Source organism: Planococcus citri, chromosome 4 (assembly GCF_950023065.1).
Source record: "Planococcus citri chromosome 4, ihPlaCitr1.1, whole genome shotgun sequence".
Lineage (NCBI taxonomy): Eukaryota > Metazoa > Arthropoda > Insecta > Hemiptera > Pseudococcidae > Planococcus > Planococcus citri.
This window is the reverse complement of record NC_088680.1, coordinates 65,723,784-65,737,640: the sequence shown is the minus strand read 5'-3', so window position 1 is coordinate 65,737,640 and position 13,857 is coordinate 65,723,784. Positions and strand designations below refer to the sequence as shown.

The following is a 13,857-nucleotide window of genomic DNA, read 5'->3' as shown; positions in this document are numbered from 1 at the left end:
ATGTACTATGCAGCAATCGTCGGAGAATTTTTTAGTACCCCCCCCCCCCCAATTAGCGTAGCAAAGTGTTGATGTATAACTAGGGTGTACCTTATTTTGAAAAGTTCGAATTTTGTAGCTCCTACACCCCAAAAACATGACCTCAGGTGAGAAAATAATTCCCTGTTTTTAATTTTTCCCCTATCTGTAAAAAAAGTGGTGCCGCTAGCCCCCTAAGTGGGTAAAAAATGAAAAAAAATCAAAAAAAAAGTTATATTCTCATGAAAATTTGTTGTTTCTGCACCAGAATGTTTCTAAATAAGGGTAGAGGCACCAAATATGGACCACTTTTTTTTGGAGGATTGCCACTTGAAAACTATAGGGGATAGAAACCTCCACAAAGGCTTAAAATGAAGTTCCATCCTTCCACTAACACTGTACAAAACTTCAGGGGTGAAGGTCAACTTTAAGTATGTTTTTTTTTTATTGTTGAGTGATGAGTGTCAAAATGACAGTTCAAAATTTGGGACGCCTAATATGAACCACCTATAAAATTTCAAAATAAACATACTTTCACATTTTTCAAAAGGTCATATTTATTTGCAGAAATGAACAAAAAAACTTATTCTAAGCAGTTCAGGTTAATTTTGAATAGTTTTTTTAAATTGTTGATTGACGAGTGTCAAAATGACAGTTCAAAATTTTGGACGCCTAATATGGACCACCTAAAGAATAATTTCAAAATACACATATTTTTACGTTTCAAAACATCATATTATTTATTAGTAGACATGAACAAAAAAAAGTATTTCAAGCATTCCCCTTTTCAGCGGCTGTAATGAATGAGTAAAAAATTCAATATCACATGTGGTCCATATTAGCGCACCCCATAAAAAAAACGTTGCACCAAAAATGTCTGTACATACCCTCATTTTTAGCAAAAACTGATCACTCCAGCAGAAACTACATCCTTTTTTGATATTATAAACATCAATGACATTTGAAAATTACACCACATATATATTTTAATAAAAGCTGAAAAACACACTAAAAAAAATTTTCAGTGTCTCAAAACAGTTTTTTGTAAATTTCTCAGCGAGTTTTGACTTTACAGCTGTAATTTTTGTCTCATTCGTTTTTTTTATGAAAAATACATCAGAATACATTTTTTCCTAACAGATTGCGCTAATTACCAACGAGAACGGGCGCTGGTCCATATTGCGGACTGGTCCATAATTCGTGCCCTTACCCGTAATCCCCTTTTTAAGAAAAAAATTTCCCCGGCCCTTCAAACCATATTGACCCCCTAGTAAGGAGTCCCTCAAAGTTGAAAAAAATCACAAAAAATGATAACACGAGTAAATCAAAGTTATGGAAAATTTGATGAAAATATTTCATTTCCACATTAGAATTGTTCTATGTACATAACCCCCTTTTCAAGAAAAAACCATTGTTGGGCTTCCAAAATGATTTTGGCTCACTTGCATGGAGCCCCTCAAATTTGGGAAAAATAAAAAAATATTAAAAATTGATGTCTGTAGAAATTTTTTGCACAATTTTTTATTTACATGCAGAATCTTTCTGAATAAGCACTTTTTCAAGAAAAACCTTCCTCCCAGTCTCCCAAATCATGTTGGTTACCTATAAAGCCCCTCAAAGTTAACAAAAATCAACAAAAAAAATAAAAAATCCATATCTATACAAATTTTTTGATAATGTTTCATTTCTGAGCAGAGTACTTTTAGATAACCACTTTTTCAAGAAAAGCACCCTTTTGTTCTCCAAATGATGGTGGTCCTCTTTTATGAGACCCCCAAAATTGAAGAATATCGAGAAAGATGAATATTGATATCTATAGGTAGGTACTCGTAATTAGGTGAACATTTTTCATCTCAGTGCGCAGAATGCTTCTAGATAATTCTTTTTTCCAGAAAACCAGTCTCAGTCCCCCCTACAATGCTCATCACCTACATCTGCATAGATGATAGAGATTCATAGAATTGATTTTTTTTTTGGACTGGAGGTGAAGTCTTCTCTGCAAAGATAGTTTAAAGCCATGGATATGTTTTTTTGCTTTGAACTTAGAAATGAAATCTCATTGATAGGGATTCTTGACAATTTTTTCCAAGTTTTCAAGTCTTGTATTACAAAATATCAGAACGTCAATAAGTCTTCTGTGAAAATTTGACATACAGGAAATAGCATATATTTCCATTCCATCTATATTAGCCAGTTTCTAGCGTATCCGATAGTTTCTTTCCTGGTCTTATAGGGAGAATACTTGTAAAAGAAAGATTTAAGAACACAGTGAAGAACCATCATACATATCCTAAGCCTGACTGTAACTCTGACCAAAAGCTATTGGTTGCAAAATGCCAGATAGTCTTGAAGAGTCAAAAGAAAGCCATGGATGACTCAAGAGATAAGTACAGGATCTGATGGAAGAATGAAGAAAAGCAAGCAGACCAAGTAGCAAATACACAGTGTTAAATAACGAGACCATGGAAATGTGCAGAATGGCCAAAAACAAGTGGTATGAGGAGAATTAGTGCCAATAGATAGAAGATCTGGGGAAAAGGCACAACTCTACAGAAATGCATACCAAAGTGAAGCAGATGATGGCCGTCCATCAGAAAAGGAGAAGTGGAATAGCATATATGCGAGGAAAATATGGTAAGTATTGTCTTAACAATCAAGAAACAGAAGAGGTATGGATCAGCTACATATATACAAGAACTGTATGGAGACACACATCCGGCTCAAATCAAAGTTTCATCAACAGAGGAGGTAGAGGTCTTATTTTTGAGATATTTTCAGTATCAATATTATACTTAATTGATATCCCCCCCCCCCCAAGTATCGATAATATTGATAAATATCCATACTTTTCAATTGACTTCAACCACCAGTTATTTTGCTTATAATTTATTACGAATTATGGAAATGAATAGCAGCCAAGCCAAACAAAACTCGATAATGTGAATATAATTTTTTTCTTATCAGAAATTACATCATTAACACTAAAAATTAATGCTCAAGTAGAAATTACAAACCAAAAAAAGGCAGATAATGGAGATTGTAAAAACGTAAATAGCAATACTCATTTGATACTACAAATTAGTATCGATACCTTTTGATACTGCGAAGTATCGATAAATATTGATACTCATAAGACCTCTAAAGAGGAGGCACCACAAATTGAAATATGGGAGCTGAGAAATGCTGTGAAGAGAGCCAGAAATCACAAAGCAGTGGGGGAAGATCTCATACCAGTAGACTTGATTAAACATATTGTACCTAACATGTAAAAAATCCTATTTTTGCTTCAAAACCAAACTTGCTTGCACTTACAGTTTTTTTTTCATTGCCAAATTTGCTCTAATCAAAAAGTGAAAATTTTTGGAAACAAAATATCAAAAAACGGCATTTTTGGGCATTGGGCAAAATAGTCCACAACCCAGAAGTTCCATTTTTCGCACAATTTTCAAAAAGTGTCTATTTTTTGTCAAAATTGTCAATTATGGAGAAATTTAAAAACTTGCTGGAGGGCCCAAAAAGCTCAATTTTCAATTATTTTCGAGTCAGGATGGTTTCTCACTTTCTCTGAAATCTACAATTGGTCAAAAATTCAATTTTGAACTCTAGACTCATGGAATTTCATGGCAACTTCCTAAAACCATCAAGAGAGTACTGAATAGACACCAACCAAACTTATACCTTGTAAAGTTCATTTTTGACTCTTTTAGAAATATTTTAAATCTTTGAAGAATATTTTAAAAATCGCTGGATGCTCTAGAATGGCCCATGTTGATGTATGGGAGTTTAATCGAAACAATTATTCACATTGGCTCATTTTCCTCAAAAAATTTTGTATTGTATGAAAAATTTTGAAAATCGAACCCGACTGCTTTTTCAAATGTTTTGAATTTTCACAAATTCGTCAAAAATCCAAAAACGAATTTCAGCTTATGAAATTATTTTGATTAACATGAGAGTTTCAGGATATGCCCTTCCAGACTAGCTTGTTTCGTTCAAATCGAAAATTCAGTTCAAAGCAGCAGGTACGATTTCATCAATTTTTATCATATCAAAAGTTCAAAAATTCATAAATGTCACCGAAATCTTGACCATTTTTTTAGAAACAAAGCATTAACTCGAGTCTCGATAGGATTTTTCGAATTTTCGTTTTGATGGTGTAGGAAAGCATGGCTTTTTCAGGTGATCCAAGAATGCCCAAAACCAGGAATGGAACCTTGTCTGAATTTTTAGTTCATTTTTATGCAACATTGATCAATTTTTTCTAAATTTCAGTCCATCAAAATAAAGAACTGCTCCATCAACAACATTTTTTTTACCTCCTTTCAATCTCCGCTATTCCACATATTCATCATCGATATTCACTACTATACACACATTCGGCGATAATAAACGGCTTAGAAACGCTATAAACAGCTGCAGCATTTCGAAACCTCGACGCTAATCTCCGTAAATTTTTACATTTTTCTAACGTAAGTTAAACTACGAATTCAATTATTTTATACCAAACAAACGAACGACTCAGGCGAGGAGCGATCCAATATATGTATAGGCTACGAATACGACGCATCCAAAATACACCTTTGCGATTCTTGGCACGGCCAAATGATCGCTTTATTGGCCCGTGTATACCTTTTCGTTGAATAACCATACCTACAAATACTGTAGAAAATACAAATCCATTTCACGACCACGCGGATATGTCTATTTGTGTGATATCTACACCTGCGGCCAGAAGAGGGTCGCAAAAGACCGCGACAAATGCTAATATAATACTCGATGCCATCTTGACCTTTTTTTATTGACTAATCAAACTCGTGTTTACTGTCGCCAATTCGCCGTTCGCCGTTAATTCTCAATTATATGGGCATCTAGGCATCTTGTATTGTAGGGTCATTCGAAATGACTATTCGAGGGGTCTCTGCTTCGAATGTATCTACCTATTATTATAATATGAACGTGAAAGAAGATAAACAGTCGGCCGATTCTTTTTGCGAATGATTAAATTCGGTTGAAAAGACCAAAGGATGTCAAAAAATTGTCGTGAATTTAATAAATAATGAATCCCATCGCTTCAAATTGAATTTCTACCCACATTAAAATATTATTTCCATGTACAGTGAAATTATTTCCAATTTTAGATTTTTTGAAGCACCTATTTTTTTTCTCAAAAAAAGCTTCAATGAAAAAAATAACCCAATTTTGAAAAAAGAAGAATTCCAAACATATACGCAATTTAATCAACGATTTAAACTAAAAAACGAATAATAAAAAAAAAGCATAAGAGGAAAAATACGCTTTGTAATATACATTTTATACGCAGTGGCGGGGCAACGCGACGCATCCGGTGAATTCAGCAATTTGCAAAAAAGAGAACGGAATACAAATAACTCTATTTTTACACAAAAGGATAAATATCAATACCTGCATGACATTAAATTTAAATTTACCATTCAAAAGTACACGCACGAAAAAACACGATAAATGGTCGCATGGCCTTTTTACTCGTATATTCGGTCCAGCGTCCGGCACCCGGCACCCGGTACCCGGCAAACTATATACTCGAATACCATAAACGGTATAAACTCGATGGCGAAAATCTTTTTTCTTTTTATTACCTACTAGATATTGTTATTATTTTATTCAATATTTCTATCGAAGCGGAAGCTTTATTAAAAAACTTGATAAAAGCTCTCAATGGAACTTATTTTGTTTGATAATAGTCTCTCTCTCTCTTTGTAAATGGAGAAATATGCAAAACAGATTTTTTTCTTCATAAGTTTGCTTACGTTAAGAAGATTCGCAAAATGAAGGGAACAAACGATTCATATTTGATCCCTTGTTCGAAATATAAAAGTGCTTGGTAAAGCAATAACTCAAAACACAGTCCTTTAACCTTTTTATTATTTTCAAATCTACATCGACGATGCAAACACGGCCACCGTGTCGCCGCTGCCATGCCGCCTCCGCCTTTGCACCGCAACTCTTCCCACTCCTTCGTATCGGTGTGTAGGCTATATCTTATCGCTAAAAGCGTAAATATTTTCATATCGTTTGCGCAATTTATTACTAGCTGAGTAGTTTCCTGTAATTCTGCAGTGTTTCTTACGTTTTAAGGTGCTCAATGTTTCAGTGAATGATTTCGCCCTCCTTTTCTAAATCAATTTTTGAAATTTTCCACCTTTTTGAATGTATCAACTATACCTACATTCAAAATATGAAATTTCCAAAATACTGTTGGAGGTTTTAGAACGGCTTGAAATTACCTGCGATCAACTCCACTCGCCAAAAATTGACTTTTTTTGACAATTTTGTATTGAAATGGAAATTTTTTGACAATTTTGGCAAACAAATATGTAGGTTCTTAAGCTATTTTTGCATCTTTCAGGCCAATTTTAAATTTGTTATTTTTGAAATTATGAAAAAGTCACCTTTTTTTGACAAAATTATCAAAAAGGTCTTAGTTTTTTTCCAAAATTTACAAAAAGTTCCATTTTTGATAAAATTGTCACAAAGTTTTACTTTCGTAAAAAAGTTCTAATTTTGGTCAAAATTACTAAGAAATTCCTGATTTTGTTATCTTAACATCCAAAAAGTAAGTATTTTTTTTTTTTAATTTCCGAAAAAGTACTATTTTTTTTACGATTATCAGAGAGGCTAATTTTTGTTAAAATTTTGAAAAAGTCATAATTTTCTTGAAGCTGCGAAAGTCACATTTTTTGGTCCTACTTTTTTCCCAAAATTGACAAGAAGTCTAATTTTTGTCAATTTTTTGCCAGAAGTATCAATTTTTGTTGAGAAATCAGTCCTGTTTTTTTGCAAAATTGCTAAAAAGTCCTTTTCTTTTGAAACACAATCCAGCAGCTTTGCTTAAATTTCCAAACAAAAAAAAACGAGGTCCAATAATGTTCTACCAAAATATGTAAAAAAGTATTGACTTTTGCCAAGTTTGTCAAAAAATTCCATCTTTTGTCAAAAATGTAAAAAATCCTAATATTTAGTAAAATCGCCCAAAAAGTTTTGTTTCTTACCAGAATTGTCAAAAAGAATCGTTTTGTGCAAAAATTGTCTAAAATGCAGATTGGCGAATAATCTTTACTTACTTGATTTTTGTCGAAATTGCCAGGAAGACCAAGTTTTTTGTAAACATTGTGATAAGATCCTCACTTACAGCCATTATGGTCCAAAAGGTTCTGTTTTTTGCCAAAATTGTCAAAAAGATTCGATTTGTGCGAAAATCTCTAAAAGATAAAAAGTTCAGTTGTTTATTTGTGGCGAAAAAGACTTATTTTTCCCAGATTTTCCAAATGATTTTTGTCAAAATTGTCAAAAAGTCCAATTTTTAGTCAATACTTACTTACCACAAAATGAATCTCCATGTTGTCCAAATGGTCCAAAAACCTAACTTTACATCAAAGAAGTCCTGTTTTTCGCCAAAAACAGAGAAAAAGGGTGCATTTTTGTCAAAATTATCAACAGTCCTCAGTCCTAATTTCTGCCAAAATTGTCAAAAAGTCTCATTTTTATTTACCAAAAGGTCCTTATTTTTGTAAAATAAAATCCTGCTTTTAAAGTTCTGTACTTTGCCAAAATCGCGAAGGTCCTGCTTTTTGCCAATATGGTCAAAAATCCTCATTTTTGTCAAAATTGCTGAAAAATTCCTACTTTTTTGCCTAGTTTTTTTTTCGACAAAAATGCAAAACACGTTTTTACAATAAAAAATTCTTGGTTTTGTCAAAATTGTGTCAAAACTGTAAAAAAATCCCCTCATAAAAGTAGCTCAAAATTTTGAAAAATATCATAAAATGAATACCCTTTTAAAAAACAACGCGACGTTACCTATATGGAGAATCATAACTTCTACGGTGGTTTTTCATATTTGCATGGACGTGGACGATTTTTGAAAAACAACGTTAACTAGATGGAGAATAATAACTCACAAAGTGGTTTTTTAAATAGATAAGTACTTTGGATAATTTCTGAAAAACAACGTTAATTAGATAGAGAATCATAACGCCTAAGGTGGTTCTTCAAATCAACATATTAAACCTACATGAACATTTTTGAGAAACAACGTTACTTAGATGGAGAATCATTACTCATAAGGTGGTTCTTCAAATTGAACCGCAATTTAGATAATTTCTGAAAAAGAACGTTAGTTGGTTGGAGAAACACAACACCGAAGGTGGTTTTTCAAATCAACGCATTTACATGAACAATTTTTCAAAACAACGTTAACTAGATGGAGAATAATGACTCACAAAGTGATTTTTCAATTGGACAAGTAAAGTAATTTGCATTATTTCTGAAAAACAACGTTAATTAGATGGAGAATCATAACACCTAAGGTGGTTTTTCAAATCAACTTATTTACATGAGCAATTTTGGACAAACAACGTTAACCAGATGGAGAATAATAACTCACAAAGTGGTTTTTCAAATGAACAAGTAAAGTAATTTGGATAATTTCTGAAAAACATCAGTTGGGAAGTGTTTTTTCAAATCCACATGTTTATGTCGATAATTTTTGAAAAACAATGTTAACTAGATGGAGAATAATAACTGACAAAGTGGTTTTTCAAATGGACAAGTAATTTGGATAATTCCTGGAAAACAACGTCAATGATATGGAAAATCATAACTCCTAAGGTGGTTTTTCAAATCAACATATGTATTTACACAGGCGATTTTTGAGAAACAACGTTAACTACATGTAGAATAATAACTCACAAAGTGGTTTTTCAAATGGACAAGTAATTTTGATAATTCCTGGAAAACAACGTTAATTAGATGGAGAATCATAACGCCTAAGGTGGTTTTTCAAATCAACATATTAACCTACATGAACGATTTTTGAGAAACAACATTACTTAGATGGAGAATCAATACTTACAAAGTGGTTTTTCAAATGGACAAGTAATTTGGATAATTCCCGGAAAACAACGTCAATGATATAGAAAATCATAACGCCTAAGCTGGTTTTTCAAATCAACATATTTACACAGGCGATTTTTGAGAAACAACGTTAGCTACATGTAGAATAATAACTCATAAGGTGGTTTTTCAAATGGACAAGTAATTTGGATATTTCCTGAAAAACAACGCTAATGAGATGGAGAATCATAACGCCTAAGGTGGTTTTTCAAATCAACATATTAACCTACATGAACAATTTTTGAGAAACAACGTTACTTAGATGGAGAATCATTACTCTTAAGGTGGTTCATCAAATTGATAAGCAATTTGGATATTTTCTGAAAAAGAATGTTAGTTGGTTGGAGAATCATAACCCATAAGGCGGTTTTTCACATTATTTTATTAGTTCATTCAAATATCTCATTTTTGAAAAACAACATGAGTTAAATGGAGAATCATGACTCGTGAGGCAATTTAATTATTTTTACCCAATTTACCTACTGAAAATTTCATCATTTTTTTGAATTTGCAATCGTTTTCACAACACTTCAATAGGTTTTAACAGAGTTTTTGCCATTTTTTGTCAACTATATATTAATCAATTTTACTGAAACTTCAATAATTTCAACTTGTTTCTTGCAGTTGCAAAACTTGGGGTATTTTTTGAGGTACTTATTAGATAATTTTTGAATTTTGTTGACGTGATTTAGATTAGAACACATTTCTGGGCGATTCATTTCATTTTTTTTTTTCAATTTATAATTTTTTTGTCATAATTGATTTGTGTCGATTCCGACTTTTTTTGGTAATCTCAAATTTCTTTGTGTAGTGATTTTTGTCGAAATTGGCCAATGCCAAAATCGTCTGAATGCCAAAAAAAATCCTAGTTTTCGCAACAATTATCAAAAAGTCGTCGATTTTGTAAAAATCTTATTCTTTTTAAAATTGACAAGTGTCGCCAAAAAATGTCCTGAAGTTCTTTTTTAGAAAAATGTCAAAAAGGTCCTGATTTTTATCAAAATTACTATGAAATTCCTGATTTTTTGCTTAAACATCCAAACAGTCTTGATTTTTGTTGACAAAAATTTCAAAATAAAAAAATCTAATGTACTGTCAAAATTTTAGATAAGAGTCTGGGGTTTGTCAGAGTTGTCAATGAAACTCATTTCCTGTCAAAATTGTATAAAAATTTTTATTTTTGCCGAATTTGTTCGAGAGTCTCGCTTCATGTCCAAAAATTTCGGGTTTTCATCAAAATATCCGAAAAAAAACCATATTCGACAAAAAGTCCTGATTTTTGTCAAAATTACGACAGTTTTTTTTCAATTTGCCAAATAAAAATCCAGTTTGTTTGGCGGCAACATTGTCAGAAAGTCCTAAATTTTTTTTTTTTTTTTTTTTTTTTGCAGAAATTGTTGATAAGTTTTTTTTCTACCTATACTGTCACTAAAAGTCATTTTTTCAGTTCATGTCAAAAAAGTACTTTTTTCCAAAATTGTCAAAATTTCATCAAAAAACTTGAAAATCCGCCTTAAAATATCTAGTTATAAATTATTTTTAATTTTCAAAAATTCGCCAAAAATCCGAAAATGAACTTTGGGATTTGAAATTTAGTTTATAATTAAGTATATGAAGGTTTCAAGGGTAAATTTCGTCGATTCGTTAATGACAAAAAAAAAAAAAAAAAAAACATGATAGAATAATAATTATTATTAATAGTCTTGTCAATCGAACCAAAAATGTGTTCAAATATACGAAAATTAGCTCAAATTCGACTAAACATTATTCTAAATGAACATGAAATTCATGAAAGATGCGAAGGTAATTTTTCCGTTTCTAGTTTGGTTATTCCAGTAAGTATAACCATGAAAAACTATGCTCTGCTACCATGAGAACAAAGATTCCAAAAATCTCACAAAGACGAAAATTTCAAAAAAAAAGTGGAGATTTTGAAGAGTTCTTCTAAATTTTCAAACCTTTGCAAAGGTATAGGCGTACAGTAGGTGTAAAAATTGACGAAGAACGGCTAAGGCAAGTTGCGAAATCTGTAGCAGAGGCTCGATTCCGGTTAATTTAGAGCCCATAAGGCTGGTTATGGTTAATGTTTATTGTTCCCACTTTACACGTATCATCTACTCGAACATAAAGGCGAAAAGAAAGGAAAAAAAAGAAGGAAAAGGACGCTCGTACATAAGCCTACAGTTATACGAGAGAGAGGACGAGTAACGACGAAAACGACGACGACAACGACGAGCTTATACCTACTCGTATTTTGATGAACGTTGCCGTTTTCACGCCCACTTGATCACTGATATGATATCGACCGCGAACGCGAATACAAGTACAACACAACACAGTATACAGCACAGAGCACAGCCCACAGTCGTATTCATCCTTTGTCTGTAATAAGAGCGATTAATTCCGCTGATGCTACCGCTTGTCCTATTGTGAATTCATCATTTTCGGTACGCTGGCTTGTATCATCCTCACCAGTCGTCGTTCGTTTAATTTATTAGGCATTATTATTACTCGCAGTACCCTCGCTTCGATCGCCGCGCCTCACCGCGTAGATTTCAATTCGCGACGACGACAACAGCGACATATCAACTAATACGGGTACAGCTCGTCCCAATTTTCGCTTCGTCGGTGACAACGAAAGCGAAATCGTTTGCTTTGCACGAGTAATTTAATTTCATTTATAAATGTACTCGTACGATACGATGCAATTCGGTGAGCTGATACAGCATATTAATACTTGACCTAAGCGTAGGGCACGTGTTAGGTAGTTGGTACTATGGAACATGATACGACACTCACCTTTAGGCGAATGATTTCGATGGTGTGACCGGCGTCGTTTTTTATATCTTTTTCCCAAAGCAAACGTTGCAGAAATTCGTCCAACACGTCGGCTCGTATGTATTTCGATATTTCAACGGTCACCGTTCCAATATCCTGCGAAACAAAAAGGTGAAATCTCAATAAAGTACTTGACGATTTACGTTGTTTGATGGTATATCAATGAATGTAGATCTACGATTGGATTAAATGCAAAGGCAGCTTTGATCGAATGTGGAGATAAGACTCACCTTTTCAATAACGTGATTCGCATCGACGCACATATTTTCATACAATTTGGCTGCGTTTGAACTGGAAAAAACAAACATTTATTCATTACAATTTGTACAAACAAATTCATTACAATAATGTAAATAATATGTACTACTTAGACATGAATGAACTCGTATGTTAATTGGGGAAGCACAGGTTACACGACTTTTTGATTTTTGAGACATTTAGTGACCTATTGTGGGGCTCAGAAGGCTCTAATCCGAAAAGTAAGTCAAAATTTGAAATCAGCGTATCTAAAAACCCAACAAACCATAGGTCGCACGGATTTTTTATTTTTTCTGAAATTTGGGCCCTTATGAGGAGGGGGGGTTCAAACACTCTAATAAAGAAATTGACCAAAATAAGTCAAAATTCGAAATGATCCCTTCCACAAACCAAGCAAACCATACGTCACGCGAATTTTTTCGTTTTTCTGACATTTAAGACCTGTTGTGGGGCTCAGGGGTCTCAAATTAAAAAAATGAGTAGAAATTCGAAACCAGCGCCTCCAAAAACCAAACAAACCATAGGTCACACGAATTTTTGAAAATTTTTGAAATTTGGACCCTTAAGGGGACTGGGGGTTTAGAAAGCTCAAAATCAAAAAATCAACTAAAATAAACCGAAATTAGAAAAAAAAACCGTTCCAAAAACTAAGCGAAACCATACGTCATTCACACAATATTTTCGTTTTTCTGAAATTTAAGACCGGTTGTAGGGCCCCAGAGGTCTCAAATTGAAATATGGGATTACAAATTCGAAACCAGTGTCTCCAAAAACCAAACAAACCAAAGGTCAAACGTATTTCTGCAATTTTTTCGAAATATGGAACCTGCTTTGGGGTCCAGAGGTCTCAAATTGAAAAAGTGAATCTAAATTCGAAACCAGTACCTCCAAAAACCAAAAAAACCATACGTCACACGGATTTTTTCAATTTTTTTGAAATTTGGGACCTGTTATGGGGTCTAGAGGTCTCAAATTTGAAAAAAAAAGTTAGAAATTCGAAACCAGCACCTTCAAAAACCAAACAAACCGTAGGTCACACGAATTTTTTCGTTTTCGTGAAATTTGAGTTCTGTTGTGGGGCTCAGGGGTCTCACATCAAATGAGCGATTTGAAATTCACAATCAGAGATTAGCCCCTCCAAACATACAACAAACCATAAGTCACAAAATTTTCCCATTTTTTTTGAAATTTGAGGCATGTTGAGGGGCTCACGGGTCTTGAATCAAAAATATGAGAAGAAATTCAAAATCAGCGTTTCTCAAAACCTCACTAACCTTAGATCAAACGAATTTTTCAATTTTTTTTTTTAGAAATGGGGGAATTTAAGGGTCTGCCATAAGGAGCTCATTGTAAAAATTGTTATTTCTAAAAATTTGCTGGAGACTCCAAAACTGCTAAAATTAATCGAAATTGCTCCAAATCTATTTAGGAAGTGAAAGAAATAAAATCTATATTATCAAGTTTCATGTTTCTAACTTGAATTTAGTAAAATTTTGTAGAAATTGCCATTTCCAAAAACTTGCTGTAGGCTCCAGAAGCTCTCAAAACAACTTGAAACTGCTGTAAACCGATTTGAGAGGTCAAAAATAGAATAAGATGTTCAATTTCAGTTCTCTAAGTTGAATAAAATGAAATTTTGTTGAAATTGGCATTTCCTAAAAAATTTGCTGGAGGCTCCAGAACTGCCCTAAATCACTCGAATCTGCTTCCAATCAATTTAGGAAATCAAAAATGATATCTATATCAAACTTCAGTTTTTCAACTTCAATTTAGTAAAATTTTGTAGAAATTTACATTTCCTGAAATTTGCTG

At 33.0% G+C, this 13,857-nt stretch overlaps 1 protein-coding gene across 2 annotated transcripts in view; it reads right to left on the bottom strand.

The window, feature by feature from the left end:
• The window catches only part of LOC135843106 (zinc-regulated GTPase metalloprotein activator 1-like), a 150,654-nt gene that overhangs the window by 120,381 nt on the left and 16,416 nt on the right, over window positions 1–13,857 (bottom strand). For both annotated transcript variants that reach the window (XR_010558243.1, XM_065360855.1), the window contains exons 11-12: window positions 12,018–12,078; window positions 11,749–11,883 (exon numbers count right to left, since the gene is read on the bottom strand). Coding sequence is in view for 1 of the 2 variants with exons in the window: in XM_065360855.1 (XP_065216927.1) it covers window positions 11,749–11,883; window positions 12,018–12,078 (196 nt within the window). In the remaining variant the exon portion in view is untranslated. The remainder of the gene's footprint in view (window positions 1–11,748; window positions 11,884–12,017; window positions 12,079–13,857) is intronic.